General features: G+C 38.0%; 1 protein-coding gene across 4 annotated transcripts in view; it reads right to left on the reverse strand.

Annotated features, from left to right (window-relative positions):
* Window positions 1-3,105: 3,105 nt before the first annotated feature.
* Window positions 3,106-21,757, reverse strand: part of LOC131077553 (peroxisomal membrane protein 13) — a 39,814-nt gene continuing 21,162 nt past the window's right edge. For 3 of the 4 annotated variants that reach the window (XM_058015071.2, XM_058015070.2, XM_058015069.2), the window contains 2 exons: window positions 4,184-4,276; window positions 3,106-4,078 (listed from right to left, as the gene is read on the reverse strand). In XM_058015071.2, coding sequence (XP_057871054.2) covers window positions 3,866-4,078; window positions 4,184-4,276 — 306 coding nt within the window. In that variant the 3' untranslated portion in view covers window positions 3,106-3,865. The remainder of the gene's footprint in view (window positions 4,079-4,183; window positions 4,277-21,757) is intronic. The other variant, XM_058015072.2, reaches the window with a different exon arrangement.

Raw genomic sequence — 21,757 nt, forward strand, 5'->3', positions numbered from 1 at the left:
TCGTAAGACATAAAACCACAATTTACACTCCTTAGCAAAATGGTGTTGCTAAATGCATGAACAAGTCTCTTCTAGGGAGAGTAAGGAGCATGCTCAGTAATTTCAAAGTGTAGCAAGTGTTGTGGGCAAAAGCGATTAATACAATATGCTCTCTGGTAAATTGGTCACCATCAGTTGCAATAGATTGTAAGATTCCTGAAGAGGTGTGGACAAGTCATTCATGTGATTATTCAAATTTGAAAATTTTTGGTTGTTATGCTTATGCTCTTGTTTCTAAGGATCGGCATTCTAAATTAGACCCCAAATCCAAGAAATACTCATTTATCGGCTATGGTGATGGAGTTAAGGGATATAGGTTGTGGGATCCCACTACCCACAAAGTCATTATTAGCAAAGATGTAGTATTTGATGAATCTTCTCTAACGAAATCAGACATTGTAAAAATTAATTTGGAACAGAAACAAGTACCACAATATCAACAAGTTCAATTGGAAACTCATCCATCTACAAAAAAGATGGAGCACTAAAAACCTTCTAAAGATGAAGGTGCAGATTTAGAAAAACATATAGAAAAGTGTGGAAACACCACAACCATCTCTAAGGAGATCTACACAAGTCAGAAATTCTCCTAAAAGGTATGATGATTTTGTTTCATTTGATGCTTTGATTTCTAACGATGGGGAACCAAGTTGTCATCAGTAAGAAGTGAATGGCACTAAATATGCGGAATGGAAAATAGCAATGAAAGAAGAAATGGATGCCTTGGAGAAGAATAAGACATGGGACTTGGTAAAACTTCCAAAGAGTATGAAAGTTGTTGGTTGCAAGTGGGTCTACAAACTGAAGAAGGGTTTTCATAATAAAATTGTAAGGTACAAGGAAAGGCCAGTAGCAAAAGGATATTCTCAAATAAAAGCCATTGATTTTCGTGAGGTTTTTCCACTAGTTGTTAAACTTCTTTTTATTTGAGTTGTATTAGTATTAGTTGCATTACTTGACCTTGATTTAGAGCAACTATGTTTTTTTAACGTAAAGATTTGGATGGGAAGATATATATGGAACAACCATAAGGGTTTGTTCAAGATTGCAACAGAAAATGTTTGCAAACTCAAGAAGTCATTGTATGGCCTAAAGCAATAACCTAGACAATAGTACAAGAAGTTTGATTCCTTCATGGTGAGCCAACACTTTATAAGAAGTATGATTTATTCATTGTCTTTGTGTTATATGTTGATGATATGCTTGTAACAAGTAAAAGATTGGTTGAAATCAATAAGTTACAGGCTCGGTTGGCTAGGGCATTGATATGAAGGATCTAAGAGCAACAAAACAAATTTTAGGAGAAACAGGGAACATGGTAAGCTTTGGTTAGCACAACAGAAATATGTGGAGAAGACCCTCATAAGACTCAGTATGCAAAATGTGAAACTTGTAAATATCCTTCGGACTTCTCATTTTAAGCTTTCTTCAAGTTTATGTCATAGTACTAAGGAAGAAAAGGCTTATATGTCTCATGTACCGTGTGCTAATGCGGTAGGAAGTTTAAAGTATATGATGATATGTACAAGACCAGATATTTCACGTGTAGTTGGTGTTGTCAATAGGTACATGACAAATCCAGGTAAAGAGCATTGGGCAGCAGTGAAATGGGTGCTTCGATATCTCAAAGGCACAAGTGATTATTGTATCACCTATAATGATTGCAATGGTTCAGTGTGTGGTTATGTTTATTCAGAATTTGCAAGTGATTTGGATAAAAGAAGATTTACATCAAATTATTTCTTTACTCAAGAAATAGTTGCTTTATCCTCAACTGAGGCAAAGTATATAGCTATCTCACATGCATGTAAAGAGGCAATTTGGTTGAAGGATTTTTTGGGTGAACTTGGAAAAATGCAAAAGAAAATGATTGTATTCTGTGATAGTCAAAGTGATATTCATTTGGTTAAAAATCCAACTTATCACGATAGAACCAAACATATTGAAATTAAATACCATTTTGTCAGACAAATTATTGATGGAAGTAGAGTAATCCTTGGGAAAGTAAATACACCTAAAAATTGTGCAAACATGTTTACTAAACTAGTATTGGTAGAGACGCTGAAGTGGATTGTGGCTTCTCTTGGCTTGCAAAAGGGGTGATGAGTGGTTTTGAACAAGTATCAGGTAAATTGTTGTCAAGGTGGAAATTGTTGGATATTGACAACAATTGAAAACTGAAAATAATAGAAAACAGGAATTTCTAATTTCTTCTCACCTTCAAAATTTGTGATAAAGTTCTTACTTTCTTTTAAGGAGTTGAATGGGTTATTTCTATGTTTGGTGGCAATTGCATTTAGAAGATTTTTTGTATATTTTTATGTTGACTGTGAAGATAAAATTGTAATTGTTATTGTATTTGCAAATTCGGAATGTAAGAGAACAGCAAATGTGAAGTTTGTAAATGTTTTGTATTTGCAAATTCGGAATGTAAGAGAACGGCACATGTAAAATTTCTAAATGTTTTCTTATAAACAATAAGAATACCACTATCTTGCCTCGTGAATGTTTCCTTGACATTTTGTCAAAGTTTTACCACTTAAATTTTGTGTTCGTGTTATTTTGTTAATCCATTTATTTTCTCCATTATTTCTTTGCATCTAATTTGTGCTAAAATATTTAATTTTTTAAACACTTATGATTGTAAGATCGCTACCTCCTCCACAGGATTCTTCTTCGCTGGCACAACTTTAACGATAATTCATCTTTCTGATTTGTGCATCGAGTTTTACTCAAAGTACCCAATATATCCGTAGCATTTTTCCATGCATTCTTGTTTTTATCTGGCGCCATTTTTTATTTATTTTTTTAAACCCTCGCAACTATTAGACTCCACCACTTGCCCCTCGGCTGTCATTGTAGGTTATGCCTGGCTATTATTAGTCCTACCATAGATGTTGGTTTTATTCCCTCAAAATGTCCTTATTACATATACACATGGCACCGAACCAGTGAAACTTATTAGCCAATCATCACTCAGACAGCTTTATCCTATCTGTCTACAACTAAACTTGCTATAATTCAGTAAAATGTTCCACATCGATGTTTTGCAAAAGCATTAGCAAGTCTGATAAAATTGCCATAGATTTATTCATTCAAAATGCCACAAGTATTTAATACATCGGCACTGGACCTTGTGATCCAGACCTGGAATAAAAGTCTTGCACTTAAAAAAACGAAGAGGTATGAACAGCATCAATTCCTTGTTACAAAGGGATCGCTGTTAGGACACAGCTCAAACGCCAGCCAAATTTACCATAATTCGGTGAACTGTTTCGCCTCAATGCTTTGCAAAAGCATTTGCAAGTGTGATGAAATTGCTGTAAATATTAAAACTCTTTAGAAGACCATAAGACTTACTTTTATTGACTCGAAATGTCATAATTATACATACACATATGGCAGTCAACCTTCTAAGCCAAACAAGGAGCTTGAACTTGAAGGAAACGGTCAGATATACATAGAGCATTAATTCCTTATTACAAAGGGGTCAAATATTCAAACACAAACCTCGACACTCGGCCAAATTTCTCCAACCTGTCTACAACTAAAGTTGGTATTATTCCGTTACTAATACTTATCACTCGTCATAAACAGATATCATGGCAGACCGCTTCTAGCTGCCTCGATACGTGGAAATAAAGAACTCTTGGTCACCCCATCAGCCCTCTGATTTCTCCACTGCCTTTAAACTGCAAGCTCTTGCACCGCTGCAGTTTGCATTCAATATATATTCAAGCAGGAAAGCCACTTCATATTGGTTGCTATATATACTAAACAGAGGGAAAATACTTCATCAGATAAAGGTAGTATATCCTGCTAGTGATTATTGTGGCCTGCCACCTTCATCTTCCCAAACATTTTCAAAGGCACCGGTTGCTCCTTTAGGTTCTTCAATGTAGTAGTTTTCAGGTGTCTCTTGACCAGCAATTGCTCTTGATCCAGGCCTGGGCATGGCGCTTGATTTTGTCCGAATTCCAAGCAACCTCAGCACAAACCGAGCAATTTCTCCATATAATAGACCCGACCGATCGAACAGCTGCAAGATGTGGCAGCATACGAAGAAACAGTAGTCAGGCTCATTTCTATAAATGACAATATGATTAAATTTTTGAAATATGCATAGATGTATGTCCAAAATTACCTGGAGAAGAGCAGTTATGAAAAAATGAAATGCCTGAGTGTTTTCATCAATAAGGTTAGCAATTCGTCCAAAGATATTGACAACACCATGCAACTGTATTTTAAAACATGTAGCACAAGTTAGGCCTCTCAAACCATGTTAAAAAAAAGGTAAATTTTTGGTGCATAAATGTCTCCTTTCTGGACCTCTCCCTATTTTGCCCTAAATTTGCAAAATCAGATGAAACAAAGAATATAATATAGTTAGCGAAACATTTCTCAACTTAGGAATAAGATGAACTAATTCTGTTTTGGAAACCTACAATCAGTTAGGAAGCATTCCAGACACAGTTCATGGGATAAATCTATCATTAGAGCAGGGAAATCATTATGCAGCAAGTCTGATTTGTATGCGAGTCTCGGTCATAAAAGATATGGAAGGAGGATGCATGATAAGGTGCCTTAAGACAGCCGTTTTCTCCCTTCATGCAATCCCCTTCTATTCTTTCCATGGCATCAGCAGCATCAATGTAGGAGTTAGAAAGGAAATTGCAATAGGGTGCCCTTAGCCGTTCTCTCCCTTTCACAGTGTAATAGGATGCCCAAATAGCTGTTCTCTCCCTATCCACTGTAGCAAGGTGCCCTATAACTGTTCTCCCTAATTGCAGATTTCTTCCTCCCTTGCCCTACATGATGGCTCCTTGTAATCATATCATTAAATGCATAGATGTTTAGATCAGATAATTAAATGTGCATACAATTGATACATTACACATCAAATATTCATATTTACATATATAGGTAGGTGTATGGATAAATATTGTATTCATTTCTGCCTACCACAGTAATTTTATTATACCAATCGGTCTGCTGTGACTTGGAGGAATTCTGCTGATGCGGGAGAGTCAGATCTGCTTCCTGCTGTGTTTAAAGATATGTTTTCTGTCTTAGTCGATGTTGAGATGTTTGATTGCTATCTTTTTGAAGTTGTAATTTTCAATTGATTGATGATCGATCTGAATGCACATTATTTAATCTGCTTATATCTTGTGTTCTTTGAGGCTGCTTTCCTGATGATGATTGTTATTATTCTCTTCTTTTCCCTCCTCTGATCCTCTCTTCGTATATCTTCTTTTATGGTTGGGAGAGACGTGTCTTTTGAATGGGCATCTCCTCAAAGGGAGGTGTCTCATGTTTGGACCCCAATCCCTGCCCTTGCTTAACTAATCAATTTCTTAATGACCCGACCTTAACAGCTTCGATCTATCCTTAATGTTACTAACTAACCGCTGTTATGCAGGATTGAATTAAATACACATCATATTTTTTTCTTCCCTTGGTTGTATTCAGATACCTACAACTTATGAAATTGCGAAGTCTTGCTTTGCAAGGCAATTTCATGCACAGATTCATTGGGATGTCTGATCGGGAGGCATGACAGTCTGCCCTTCTTGAGATTGCTTGTCCTCAAGCAATGATCATGAATAGAGTTATCAAGATGGTTCCCAAACTGTGGCTTCTCACCATTTCCCTTCTGCTGCACTACTCTAATATTGTATCAAGTCAATAAGTTTTCTCTTATCTTAGCTGTTTTCTTTGAACGCATGCTATTCTAGAGTCTTTCATCTCCTAGTGACTACTCGTTGAATGCCATACACTTGAATTCCAAAAGAAGTTAGTATGCATGTCCATATCTATGCTCAAATCCAAGAAGCAATTCTTCTTCTTAAACCTAAGGTTGACTTTTAGATCTGAACTCATTAGACTAATATTTCAGTTCAGACACTCGGGTGTTTTTATGTATCTGACTTTTTATGTTCACTCATTTCTCAAATGTGTCATTTATGCACATTGTGACCTTTGCCATTGTTACTATTGATGAGTCCAGGTTATCATATGTTATTCACCTGTACCTTCACAAGGATGTCACTGTATTTGATAATACCAGGAGATGTTTTTATCTCTGTTAATCATGAGTAAAATCATACGACAACAAGCATACATGAGGAAGGTGTAGTTGTTACACCCACATGGGATAAACATGCTGAGAATACATGAAGCATATGCAAAACACAAGGCATACATTAGAGAGGCGCATACACACATGGAGTAAATATGCTGGAAACATGTCAAATATAAATACATGTAAGACGTGAAACAAAGATACATTAAGGCACGAGTCATACACATACATACACGCGAGTCACAAAGTATAAACACACGAGATACGAAGCCTATGTAAGGCCTGAACGATATGAAGCATGTGTAATACACATAGGTACACGAGAGGTATGAAGTCATGTAAATACACATAAGGTATGAAGCATACACTTAGGGCATGAAATGTACTTGAATACACATAAGGCATGTATCATACACATGAATAAATACACATAAGGCAAGGATGAATACACATAGAGCGTAAAGCATGAATACACATAATGTAAGGCATGAATCATACACATATGTAAAGCACAAAGTATACATAGGAAACACATAAGGCAGACATCATACATATGGAGTCATGTGAATACACATAGCGCATAAAGCATACACATGAGTTCACTTAAGTTATGAGGCATACACATGAATACACGCAACGCATGAAATATACACATGAATTCACTTAAGTCATGGGGCATACACGTGAATACATGCAGCACATAAAGCATGAAGCATACACATGAATGCATGTGGATACATGCAGCACATAAGGCATGTCACGAGGCATACACGTGAATACATGGAGCATATGAAGTATACACATGAATTAACTTAAGTCATGAGGCATACATGGGAATACACGTAGCATATACACACAAATTCACTAAGTCATGAGGCATACACATAAATACACTTAAGGCATGAGGCACACATGTATAAAGTAGGAAGTATACACATGAATGCACTTAAGGCATGTAGCACCTAAAGCATGAAACATGAAGTGGCATGAAGCAATGTACATAGATATACACGCAAGGCATGAACCATAAATACATGTAACGCATGAAGCAATACACAAGGCATAAAGCATCCACATAAGGCATGAAGTATAAATACACATCGGGCATGAAGTCATATAAATACACGGCAGGCATCACGAATACATTTGAAAGGCACACACATGTTAGCCTATTTAATTTAACTCCACTTAAGAGCAGTTAACCCTACTTGGATAGCAATTAAGTACGTTTGTCCCGCAGGCTGGCAGGAACAGTGCTCTGATACCATTTGTAATGTCCCCTTTCTGGACCTCTCTCTATTTTAACCTAAATTCGCAACATCAGATGAAACAAAGCAGATAATATAGTTGGAGGAACATTTCTCAACTTAGGAATAAGATGAACTAATTCTGTTTTGGAAACCTGCAATCAGTTAGGTAGCATTGTACAATGTAGACACAGTTCATGAGATAAATTTATTAGTAGAGCAAGGAAATCATTATGCAGCATGTTTGATTTGTATGTGAGTCTCAGTCATAAAAGATATGGAAGGAGGCACGGTAGGGTGCCTTAAGACAGTCGTTTTCTCCCTTCATGCATTCCCCCTCCATTCTTCCATGGCTGGAGAATCTTGCATTCATCAACAATCCATCAATGTAAGAGTTGGAAAGCAAATTGCAGGGTGCCCTTAGCCATTCTCTCCCTTTCACAGTGTAATAGGGTGCCCTAATAGCTATTCTCTCCCTATTTGCCACTGTAGCAAGGTGCCCTATAGCTGCTCTCCCTAATTGCAGATTTCTTCCTTCCTTACCCTACATGATGATTCATTGTAATCATGTCATTAAATGCACAGATGCTTAGATCAGATAATTAAATGTGCATACAATTATGCATCAAATATTCACATTTACAAATATAGGTTTACGGATAAATATTGAATTCATTTCTGCCTACCACAGTAATTTTATTATACCAATAAATTTGCGCTGACTCGGAGGAATTCTGCTGATGCGGGAGAGAAAGATATGCTTCCTGATATGTTTGAAATTATGTTTTTTGTCTTAGTCAATGTTGAGATGTTTGATCACTATCTTTCTAAAGTTGTAATTTTCAATTGATTGATGATCGATTTGAATGTATAGTATTTGATCAGCTTATATCTTGTGTTCTTCGAGGCTGCTTTCCTGACGATGATTGTTATTATTCTCTATTTTTCCCTCCTCCGGTCCTCTCTTCTTATATCTTCTTTTATGGCTAGGAGAGACGTGTCTTTTAAATAGGCATCTCCTTGAAGAGTGGCATCTCATGTTTGGACCTCAATCCATGCCCTTGGTTAACTTATCAATGTCTTAATGACCCAACCTTAACAACTTCGATCTATCCTTAATATTATTAACTAACCGCTGTTATGCAGTATTGTTATGATAAGATATTAACTAGTGATGCAATGAGACTCTTCCTCTCAAACCACACACATGCAAATCACTTAAATGACTTACTTAAAATGATGAGATTTGCTATTTTTTATTTCTCCTTCTCCTTATGCACACTCTCATTCTGATGATGGATCACAGAGTGATCCAAAACGTTATTTGATGCAAAACATTTCTCACACAATCAATCTCAACATAATGGATTGTGGAAATCTAATGTTATTACTTAAAATGGTAAAGGGTACTCCACTATAACAAATCAACTCAAAACAACCAACATTTTAAATAGGAAACATGCAAGACATGATTCTTGCTTTCAATCAATCTTTCTAAAAAGTAAACTACAATGTTGTTCTGAAATTTACAAAGCTTTCAGCTTTAAAGGCAAGATACCATAATCTCAAATCTGATTACAAATCAACAAATTGATATAAAATCAATGCATATGCAAGAGTGAAATACAAGGAAATCATCAAACAACTCTGAAAGTAATCCTTCAACCATTGAGCCTCAATCTACTCCTCAAACTCTGATCTTCAACCTACAAACTGAAAAACTGAGATCTCCAACTCAACTCCTCAATATATATACTCATGGGGGCTCAAAATACCATCATAAAACATTACCATACCTCAAAAACAAGGTTCCAAAAAACCATGGTAAAAATCTATACAACCCTAGCTTGTAAACATCGTAAAATACAATAAATGAATCACATGGCCTCTACATGTCCACCAGTTTCTTATCCAATTAGGTGGGTGTCAAAAAGATGCTCTATAACTCCTCCAAACCCCAAAAATAGCACACACAAAGACATGCAAACTTGGGTTCCCCAATTTGGGAAGCATGCAAGTGACGTGTCAATATGCGTAGGCATGCAAGACAACGTCACTTACTTCCAAAATGGATGCCTAATTTTGGTATTCTTCTAAGATTCTCTGTCAACTGCTGCTAACAAGTGTCCACGATTTGCTTCCACCTTCCAAAGTGGCTGCATTGATCAATGATTACTTCATTATGCCTTGTAACCTCCACCAACATGTGTCAAACTCCCTTATAAGATGCTACCTTAAGGACTTGGCCAACTATTTATTAAAAATTTGGGCCCCAAAAACCAGTGTTCCACGGGGACGCGTCCCCCCCCTTTTTGGGCGTGTCCCCCCGTCAGAAACGTCTCGAGGACGGGGGGACAGGGACGCGACATCCCTCGCCGTCCCGCCACCGCCACCCAAGCGCCACCAGGACGCGGAGACGTGGAGACGTCTCCTAGGAGACGTCTAGGCGTCTCCCCGTCTCTCGAGAGACGCCCAGACGTCTCTCGAGGGACGAGGAGATGCCCAGGCGTCTCCCGCGTTCCCACGTCAAAGCTAACCAAAAAAAAGCAGTTTTTAAAAAATATGTGACTTTTGGGGGGGATAACCCTAATTGGACGTGGGCCAATAGAAAAATAACACTTGACGCCTTCAGAAAATAATAAAAGTATTTTTGGCCTCGCAGGGCGCTGCCCCTCGAACCCGCCCTGTATCGCGATAGGGAGCACGAAGGGGCGTTGCCCCCAAACCCCCGTTGAAAAATATAGGGGGAAACCGCGTCGATAGAAGTAGAGAAAATTTAACCTCCAAGTCTGATTAGGCTCCATATAACAACACAATTAGCATTGAAGAAATCTTGGTATTTAGATTTAGTATTTCAAATTTCCTATAGTCTCATTTGAAATGTAATTCTTATGCTGTAATACTATCATACATCTTTTCAAAACTAGTTTTTCAAGTACTATATGTATATGTATAACTATATCAGCACCACCACCCCACCACCCGCTCGCCACCCCCCCCGCCACCGTCCCCCCGCCGTCCCCAAACTTAGGCCATTGGTCCCCCCGTCCCGGAAACGCGTCCCCGCATCCCCCCGTCCCCAATGCCCGTGGAACACTACCAAAAACATTAAATTTATTTATCAGAACATTATTCCAAAAATAGCATAAAAATTAAACAAAATATTTTCTTTGGTTGATGCAAGATTGCTCTTATACCATAGGATGCTCCTGCATCAACTAGTTAACCATCAAATCACATACTTATCAAAACTTGATCATTTTCTGCAATTATCCCGTCCAATTTATAAAACAAATCAAGAAAAAGAACATTGTATGGTCCAAAGGTATGGCACGTCAAGGACATTTCCAACTTGATTAGTTAAAGATCGCTGTCAAAGGAAAAAGTGAAATTGAAGTGTCCTGCCCCAATGTGCAACCAAATTTCTTTACTTTGTCAAACACTTGGAGTACACTTGAATATGAAGGGTTCTGAGTATTATCATCTATTTGATTTGTTTAATGCTTTCATAACATTTTTTTGCTTCATATAATTCATCTTGACTTTCATACAATCAAGGAGACATTATGACAAACAATTCGCAATCATACTAAATGACTGAATATTTAAAATTTAAACTTTATGGACTGTTGTACACAACTCAGAATATCAGAATGATGCACATATAATGCTCTGACCTTAGTGAACAGCAGAAATAAAGAACTCAGAAATTGTAACAGCTGAAATAATGAATTTCAGTATAAATACCTTCTTGTTATATAGGGATTGTGATGCACTGATCTAACCATTCAGATTACAACAGCAAATAGACTTCATCAACAGTCCTTCATTTAGCATTAAGCTTCGAATTACAATAACCCACAAAGAATGGTGTCCGAATATTTGCCTATAGACTTCATAAATTTGTCTATCAAACCTTGGCGGTTGTTCAACTCTTTCAACCAGCAAATAAGCCACCCTTCAATCAATCTTTAAATGCCTGATAAACCTAGTAAAGCTGTCAAACCTTGGGAATCTGAATCCAAATAAGCGCAAGTATAATCTTTGGATGAGATTATCAACCGAGTACCCTTTGATGATGTCTCACACCTGCACGCATTGTTCCTCTTGAGAGTTTTCATTCTCAAAAGTCTGGATTTTCAGTGGCAAAACCTTGCTCTCCAAAAAGCCTCAACAATTTGCAAATGATCAATAAAAAAGATTTAATACTTATTTATAGGCACACCAAAAAGCAACGCCTCATTTGACTTTTTTTAAATCATTAAATGTTAGTTGATTTTGTTGCTTTGTGCTATTCCCAAAGTTGGCGTCCCATTCGGCATAATAATTAAATACTTTATGACGTTAATATATTAAATGGACACCTGACCCCTTGTATCCCCTTTAATCATAAAGATATTTAATTCAATTAATTATATTAAAGTTGTTAGCATATTTAATCTTTACTTGGCTTAGGTTTATTTGTATTTAGTATAGGATATTCCTTTGGAATTCCTACATGTAATTTGTCCTCTTGTACATGTGTGAGGACAAGTCATTTCTTTTATTTTCCTTTATTAAGGAATCTTAGATTTCCTCCTTAAAAGGATGTGGACACATGGCACACACATTTTATGAATGGTGGCATTCAAAGATTTGGGAGTTACCTCTCCTCGTCTCTATTTAAGAGATGTCTCCTCTCTCATTTCTTCTTAATGACAATATTGTAAAGAGCTTCTTACTCCCTCTCTCTCTTTTATTTTAAGCATTGCCTCATTCATAATAACACAAGGGGTTTTTCTTTGTTTTTCCCCTTTCAAAAGTTCTTGTGCCTCCTCCTTCACATTTGGGTGATTGCTCCAAGGTTTCTGCATTTCTCTTGGTAACATTTACTTCATCGATAAACTTACTTGGATTTTATTTTTCTTTCCTTGCTCTTGTATTTCCTTTCAAAAGTCAATGCTAGATTAGACTTTAATTAATTAAATAAAATCATTAAACTCCATTAGAAGCCAAATATCAAACCAACGACTAGTCCTACCAACTTTCCGGATATAATCGTGGTGCCCTCTGACCATCCCGATGCCTAACATAAATAGTAGGTATGGACTCAAACGTCCAAGTGACTTATTAAAAATAGTGTGTATAAACAAAGCCTGAAAGACCTTTGGAAGGCAACCCACAAAAAAAACCGATGCACTAAGATGAAGAGAACTAAAATAGACACCCAAACGATCAAATCAATGATCTAGGACTCTACGAGTTTGGCCCCAAAGTCGGGTCGGCTCTACAAAGTCCAAGGGGCTCTGGACTTGGACTGGACTAAGTCTGGCCAAGTCTGCTCAGACTTGCCTAGTTTGTCAAACTTGGCAGACTCGTCAAGTCCCGAGGGTAAGACTTTGCCACGCAGAAACACATAAAAAGCAACTAAATTAAGAACTTAAGTGTTTTCACTTGACCAAAAAGTCATTATATTTGCTTCCCTACCCTAAAAGCTCATTTTTATTGTTTGCAAACACGAGGAGGAGAGAAAAAGAGGCATTTGAGCAAAAATATTGAGGCATTGAAGAGCAGACCAGCAGATCAATTGAAGAGGAGATAGTGATTGTTGATTGTTTGTGCAAGTTAGTAGCTTGCATTCACACATTTAAAGGAGTTGAAAAAGGATTTGGAGGAGGCCTCTACAAATTTGAAGGTGCATTTCTTCAATTTTGGAGCAAATTTGAATAGGTAAGTTATATTTTTTTGTTGCTTTTTTATTTTTTTACTTTCATATTTCCATTTTATTGTACATTTGTTTTGGTTTTGTTTTATTTTATGTTGATGGAAAAAATAAAAAATGCTACTTTTGTTTTTTCTTTATTTTATTTATTTTTAACTTAATTAGAGTGTGTAGATGTGTTGACGTGTATTTTGTACACCATCATACACAGAATAAAATACCAATAGGCATCTTATCCTCTCTTGAGAAAATAGTCTCTAACTGCTGAAGATTCGCATAAAGGATCAGTTAGGTAGACTCCAAGGTTCTTTTAGTAGGGTCTCTACGTGTGGACAAGCTTCCAGCGGTATGATGTGATTTGTTGTTTCCTCCAAGGGGCCTTACGTATTCCGAAAGCTAAAGATTTGCTAAACTAAGAAACTTTTCAAAAATAACAAAAGAGTAGGGTTTGAAAGAGGTCTAATCTAGTCTAACCCTATGAATGACTTAGTATGGACAAGACTTGGCGAGATTCAACCAACTTCAATTTTGCCATAAGATAACAACTCAATTGAAATTAGTGCGATCTTCTAAGGTAATAAAATGATATTCAATGCATCAAAGATCACGGACAGTACCACGAAGGTACATATCCAAGATACAATAATGATTGAAGATTAAGGGGTTCAAGGTATTCTCCAGTCGACCACGCAAGGCGTTCCTACAATCAGCAAGAAGCTAGTGGTTTGGATTACGAATCCTACCAAAAATCAAGTCTCACACTATGTCCTTCAAATTAACAAGCTACTTTGATTGAGCATGATTCAAGTAAATTGAACAACCATGAAGATAACCAAGAGAGTTGCAACAAAACACCATGACTTCAATATTTTATTGATTTCCAAATCATCATGTACAACAATTGCTTGAATTTCTCTCTTCAAACTCAATCTTGCTACAAAATAAAATTGCTTCTAACTCTAATCTCTCTTCTCTATTACATCAACTATTGACTATTACACTATTAACTATTACCAAATGAAATGAAAAATGGGGGTATAAATAGCATCCCCAATTACAATGAAAGGTCCAGATTGAAAGTAGATCAACGGTCAAGATCATGACACCTAAACCCTAATTAGGGTTTGTTACAAATGGCCTCCTTTTTACTGAACAATATTAAATACATAGCCAAATATTAAATTTGGCACAAAAACCTAGGAGACATAAACCAATGACAAATAAGATGCCATGTCATCTATAACAACCTTTCATCTAGAACCTTATTCCCTTTCCAATGTTCCTTTTTGGCATATGCAATGAATCTTGTCACGATTCCTTCAATTTCTGCAATTGGAATCTTGGGAAGATTCTTCATACTCTCTTCCAAGTGGATGACCTGATCGAATGCATCTAGGAGAGCTGCGTCCCATGAAGCTTCAAGTTCCTTCGTTCTTTCAATCAGGAGCATGGTAGCAAACATTTGATCATATTGCTCATCTGTAACATTTGCGTCCTTGCAAAAGATGACCTTGATTCTATCCTCTAGCTCCTGCATATCCACATCTGTCTCGACCTCGATCCTTCTGCCAAGAATGGTACGAAGTACCTCAAATACTCTGTCTTGGATCGGATTGATCACCTCTTCAACTTGGCCACATCTAACACTAATGTCTTCAAAGAAAACACTCTTCATATGGAGTAAGGTTGACCAATGAAACAAACTGTGAGATTCTCCCTCCAAGATCTTCTCCTGCGCTAAAATCTTCCTTGAAGTATGTCTTATTACTTTCAAGACAGGAATGATAACGTCCTTGGTATGGGCAAATGCAGCTACTGTTATCATCAAATTGTGGATTATCTCAAGAACTTGGATAGCTTGATGAATAATCTTCATCATCCTTGTTACAAACTCTATGGCCACTGTATGAGATCTATCCATCCAATTACTTGTACGTTGGACCATGTTCCTGAATCTCTCTGCCTCACTGATTGATTGAAGTGGAAGTGCTTGCATTGGTGATCTAGCTGGATCCTGACGTCCCAAAGGTTCATTGATGTGACTAAAATACGTCCTCCATGCACCGACCTCTCTCTCAAGCTTTCTATTCTTCTCCATTTCTTCTCTAAGCTTGTCTTTCAATGCCTCAAATGAGTCGGTAGCATCATCTAAAGTCTGCTCTGCTATGGATGGTCCTAACTCAAAAGTCTGTATATCATATTCCTCTGCTAGGATCTCACCTTCATATTTGTCTACTGTCGGTGTAGCTATCTGCAGTTTTCTGGATCCAGTTTCATCTCGAATCATCTTGGACATCTTGGTAGCCTTCTTCTTCTCTGTTACTTCGTGTGAGCGTCCAACAAGGCTCTCTAAATCAATTGCATTGTCCTCGTCCTCTACTACGATCACCTTGGTTAATCTTTCCTTCAACCAATCTGGGATAATCGATCTTGTTTCTTGAACTTGAATCTCTTTGTGCACTATTTCTTCTTGTCTGGGAGGAGATGTCATTTCATTGTCTTCTTTATCTTCATCTAACTCATAGTCCTGGAGAGATCCATCTGGTGACCCTTGCTGTGCCTGTCCTCCTTCCTGCCTGTCGTTCTGTACCATAGACTCCATGGATTCTTCCACTTGAATTGTTCTCTTCTCTGGTCTAGAAGATGTACCGGATGAACGATCTCTGTTAGCCTCTTGTTTCTTCTTGGAAGATTCTCTCTTTCCAGGTCTCTCTTTCCTCTTCGAACCTCTTGGATGGAGATTGCCCTCGCTGGCACATCAAAGGTCTCCTTCACCTGAATTTCTAGGATTAGGATTGCCTTCACTCACACTAGCTCCACCTTCAGCTGGTTTCTCTTCCAAAGTGAAAGTCATAGCTATGCCTTGTTCTCTCAACTTCTGATGCTGAATGTCAACCCATCTGCGAGTACAAGACAAGACCGGTGCCATCAAAGTATCTAAATCCACGACCTCGGGCTCATTCCAATCTAACCTTATTGTTTTGCTTTCTCGATCATAGGAAGACTGGATATGCCTGCCACTGTCCTGAGCTTGGTCGGCCACTCTGTAAATCCTGCATCTCCTGATGAAATCCAAAGGTAATCTAGAATGCATTTTCCGTTCCACTTCAAGATCATCTAAGAGATTCATCATAAAATCTTCAATCTGATACTCATGTCTAAACTTCCTGCCAACTGTCTCCTCTAAATGTCCATGTGGATCAAAGCTTTCTCTCAGAGCAAAAGATGAAAAAGAATACAAGGCTAACTCCTTCTCTGCGTCATCTATGGCTAAAGCATTAGGACATACCTCAACTGAATTACCCAAAATGATAGGTACTGGAACTCCATTCTGATGTCTGTGTCTGAATGCCTTCACATATGCTGCCAACTGTCTTGTTACTTCAAGTAACACAATTCTGTCTGTCGGATATCTCGGCAACATGTATGGAGATAAAGGACATCCATGCACTCTAATATAAGTGAACTTCGGAAACTGAATGAACCAAGCACCGTACCTCTTTATGAATTCTTGTGCATCCTGAGATAATCTGTTGTGAATTCCACCTTGCAACGTCCTTGTGATGTTCATCGTGAAAGTATCATTAACCAACTTATAGTTGCTCCCTGGCGGATGATGCAAGTAGGCATAGGAATCACAAGCTCTGACTTCACTGGGTCCTCTTCCAATCACTCCTCTGTGAGGTAGTCCTGCGTACTCAACACTCCTAATCAAGGCATAAATGACATATGAACTCATGTGGAAGGACTTAGTAGCCTTGAGTCTCCTCAACTGTACGTCCAAGCAATGGCTAATCATCCTAGCCCAATGTATCGTACCCTTTCCCTGAACGATCACCTGGATGAAGTAAAACATCCACTTCTCAAAATAGAAGGCATGAGGGGCTCCTGTAACTCGGTTGAGCATGGTAATCAAATCTCTATACTCCTCTTGGAAATCAATCCTGTGCGGTGTGTTCGGGACCTTGCTCAGACGGGGACGGCTCTTAAGTAGCCAGTTCTTATTGATAATGCTTAGACAAGCATCTGGATCATCTTCGTACATTGATCTGGCTCCTTCTGTGCTCTTGTATATCATGTCCCTGTGCTCTGGAAGATGGAAAGCTTCACTTATAGCTTCCTCTGAAAGGTACGCCAAAATGTTTCCCTCTTTGGACACGATCGTTCTGGACTGTGGATCATAATGACGAGCACACTCGATCATCAACTCATGGCACTGAACAGCTGGAGGAAAGCCGGCCGCCTTAATGATGCCACTCTATTATTCTCCGGGCGACAGGCGATGGCTTGCCAATATAAGGGATCTCTCGAAACTTCTTCGTGCTAAAGTTGCCTAAGTTTGTATCTCCAATGTGGCTCCACTTCGACACAATCTTGGTCTCCACTTCTTCAGTCTTCTGATCTTCTTTCATGAGAGCTGAACGACTGGTGGATGCTCCCGCCTTCGGGGTTGCCATACCTACACAACATTTCATAATGAGAAGCTAGATTTTGCAATAAATAACATAGATTAGAGAATAAATTTTAGGAAACTTCATGATAAGTCTTTGAGTTATCATTTCCTAAAATAAAACAATTGAGCTAGGAATTCAAAATTTCAAAAAGCAAAATTCAAAATTTAAAATATGACGATCAACAAATAAAACAATAAAACCAAATCGCCATACCTCAAATCGAGAGCTAACTCTAGAATGCAAAAAGAACAAAATCGCCTAGGCAAAAAGATCGAAAATAGCCTTCAATGTAATCGCCTTAGCAAAATAGCAATTCGCCACCTTTTGAGTTGCCTTTGACGTGATCTTCAAAATTCGTTCAAATGGATCTTCAAGTTCGCACAAATAAATCTCCAAGTCTCGCACCACCTTTGGATGATGTTAGCATCACCTTGGAATGAAATTCGCACTTCTCCAAACACAATTCGCACTTTCTTCCTCCAATCGCATGTGTGAGATGATAAATAATATTGTGAAAATGAAGATTTCACCTCTCCCTTTATAGCGCTCGCCTCACCATTCACCCCCAAGGCCGACTTGGTAAAAATAAGGCAATTTTAAACGATTTTTTAATAAAATAACAAGGCCGACCTTTAAAATACCAAGCGCTCCAATCGATTTTTTTATTAATTAATTAATTATTAAATGCCTTTTATTTTTAATTAATAAATTCGATTTTTTTAAAGGCAAAATAATTAATAAATATTAAGCGCAATATTTAAATGCTAATTTAATTGAGTTTTTTGAATTTATCAAACTTTAGCATTTAAAATGAATTCAAAGATGTTTATTTAGCGCCAAAATTTTGAAAATGGTAGATACGTACCTCATCGCCCTGGTCCCTTGGAGAGGGACAGGAGCGATCCACTATTTTGGTCATGATTCTTGCGTTTTTGTCGTCCAAAGTCTTCATCTCCGCGTTCAAATCAACCACTTTGTCGGGTCCTTCAAGTTTGATTGTCTTGCTTGTGTGAACAAATGCCTTTATAACCATTATCGCCCTGGTCCCTTGGAGAGGGACAGGAGCGATCTTCATGTTTTCACGTCGATCTTGCATCTTCGAACTCCAATTTTCATCATAAGGCAAATAATAACATCGCTTGTTCATTCCATGCTCGTCCCACTTGCTTTTCACAAGACATTTTGATGTTTAAAGGATCATCGCCCTTGTCCCTTGGAGAGGGACAGGAGCGATCCTTGTCTTTTCTCCATTTTAAGCTCAAATTGGTAATATTTAATGTCCATTTCCCTTTGCATCGCCTTCCAAATGATGTCTAAAACCATGTGCGACTTTATCTTAACGTGATCTTCAAAGGATATCATGTGTTTTGGCAAATATCGCCCTGGTCCCTTGGAGAGGGACAGGAGCGATCTCCATGTCCTGGCTCAAATTTGTAAACATTTGATCTTCGTTCTTCGTTCATTGTCTTCCAAAGGACGTCCTTTACTTCGCCAACCCTTGCATTGTCTTGATTTTGAAGGAGCATGAGTGTTTTTGCAAAAATCGCTTTGGTCCTTGTCCAAAGGACAGGAGCGATATAGGCTCTATAGCTCATTTGATAACATTTTGACGTTCGAAACCTTTGTAAATCATCTTCGAATGACACCTTATACATTGTGTGATCCCGAAAGACCTTGACTTGGCATGAACTTGAAGGAAAATGAATGATTCCATATAAATCGCCCTGGTCCCTTGGAGAGGGACAGGAGCGATATAGCTTCTGTATTCAATTTGACGATCATTTTACGTTTGAAGTTTTTGTATATCTCCTTCAAAAGACGCCTTAAACCTTTTACAACCTTGTGAAGTCTTGACCTTACGTGATTTTTGCATGAATTAGCCAATATAGTAAACATCGCTCTGGTCCCTTCCCAAGGGACAGGAGCGAACTTCAACATTTTGAGCTCGTCTTTGCCTTGTTTAACTTGCAATTGTCTTCAACGCATGAAATAAAGTCCTTTGATCCTCCTTGATTGCTTGATGCTTGACAAACTTTCAAAATTTATGCCTTTATGCAAATTTCGCTCTGGTCCCTTGGAGAGGGACAGGAGCGAACTAGGGGTCTTAGTGTAAATCCATTCAATTTAGCAACTTTGGATACTTCGATCTTCATTGGGACACTTCGAAACGCCTTTACCACCCTTCATCTTGACTTGGAACAGTTCTGAACTTGAGGAAAAGGCAACATACTCACTGTATCGCCCTGGTCCCTTCCTGAGGGACAGGAGCGATTCTAGCTCTGTAGGCCTCATTTCATTTCGTCATCTTCAAAACTTATATTCAACGGATTCGTAATGTACCCTTCTATTCATCCATGCCTTGAGATCGGTTATAACTTGGCAAGAAAATCATTTATAACAAAAATCGCTCTGGTCCCTTCCTGAGGGACAGGAGCGAACTTAAACATTTTGGTCCTTTGTTGGCATTTGGCAATCTTCAATTTATCTTCAATGAGTTCATTTCACCTCCTTCCTTGCCTTCAAACATAAACTTGACTTGATCTTCGCCTGAATCTCGCCCTATGAAGAATATCGCTCTGGTCCCTTGGAGAGGGACCGGAGCTATAATGTACTTCGCCCTGGTCCCTTGGAGAGGGACAGGAGCGATTTTGGCATTTTGGACCATTCTCCTCCATGTTTGCTCTTAAAGTTATATTCATTTGATAAAACATATCTCCTTGGACCTCTTCAAATCGTCAAATCATTAAAATCCTGCAAGGACAGAGCAAAATTTGATTTGTAGCTCCGGTCCTTCACTGAGGGACAGGAGCGATTTTTGTTCCTACAGGCCAAAATAATATGATTTTATACATTTTATCACTTCACAAGGCGAAAACAAATCATTTTCAATGTCCGAGATCAAAAATCAAAGAACTCAAAATTTGGTCAAAATTGGTCAATTGGACAAAAATTCACGTTTCACCTTCAACACTTAGACAAATTTAAGCTCTGCACTCAAAATTCCAATTGAAATAGACCATTCTGGCGAATTCATTGCATTCAAAATTTGCATCCTTCGAAAGGAAGCTCAAAAGCTCTCAAAATTGACTGGATTCTGGCCTAAAAAGATGGCAATTAAAACCCTAAGGCTTGACCCTAAATCCAGACAATTGACTGACTAACAAAATCCTAAAAGCGAAACGAAAAGCAAGCGAAAAACGAGCAAAAAGAGGGGGTCCCCATTTGCAATGGGGCGATGTGTGAAATGGTCACAACAAGATGCTGATTTTTTTCATTTATAATATATTGCAGAATAATGTCTCAACCTACCAATAGGTGGTAGTGGTGCCCCAAAGGCAGACCCAGTAAGAAAGGATAAGGCTTGGGAATATATAGTGGGGGAGGTATTAACCGGCTGAAATATCACATTGCAAAAATACAATAGCATGATGTCAAACCATGCAAAAGAGCACCCCCTAAGGCTATACGTGAAGTGCAAGCTCAATTAGAGGAATTTGAAGAGAAAAAAGAATTAAAAAAGAAGCAAATGGAAGAAATGGCAAACATTGGTGGAGGGGCTTCTTCAAATCCTCAACCTCCATTTCCTGCATCTGGAAGTAGTGGTAGTGCAAGTGTGAGCATTGGGCCTCAAATTTGTAAAAATAAATCCACATTAGATTCACTTTTTGTTCCATGCATGACTCCGAATGCCCAACCATCACTTGAGAGCATGGGTTGGAATAAGGAGAAGCATGACATTGCGAAAAATGCAAATGGAGATTTTTTTGTTCTACAACACCATTTCATTTCATGCAACAAGGTATTCATTATTATTTTGATTTCTATGTCTTGATTTTTTTGCTTTTGAGAAATTAAGAGTATGCCACATTGATTATTTTAATTTTTTAAGTTACAAGTAAAACTTAATAGTTAATAGTAAATACTTATTTTGTTTATTTAATTTGTTTTAAGTCTCCTTATTGGCAAATTATGGTAGATGCCATTACTGTTTGTGGTTTGAGTTCAAAGCCCCTAATGATGAGGAGATAGAAGGTCCTACTTTGAGTCAAAAGGTGGCTGATGTCAAAGCCACAATTGTCGAGCAACGTGAGGTATGGAGGAGGAAGGGTTGCACCATCATGACTGATGGTTGGACCAACAGAAGAAATAGAACACTGCTGAATTTTCTTGTCTCCTCATCAAGTAATTGTACTTTGTATTTTGTAAAGTACATTGATTTAGTGATTAATTT

This window comes from Cryptomeria japonica, chromosome 6 (assembly GCF_030272615.1).
Source record: "Cryptomeria japonica chromosome 6, Sugi_1.0, whole genome shotgun sequence".
NCBI lineage: Eukaryota > Viridiplantae > Streptophyta > Pinopsida > Cupressales > Cupressaceae > Cryptomeria > Cryptomeria japonica.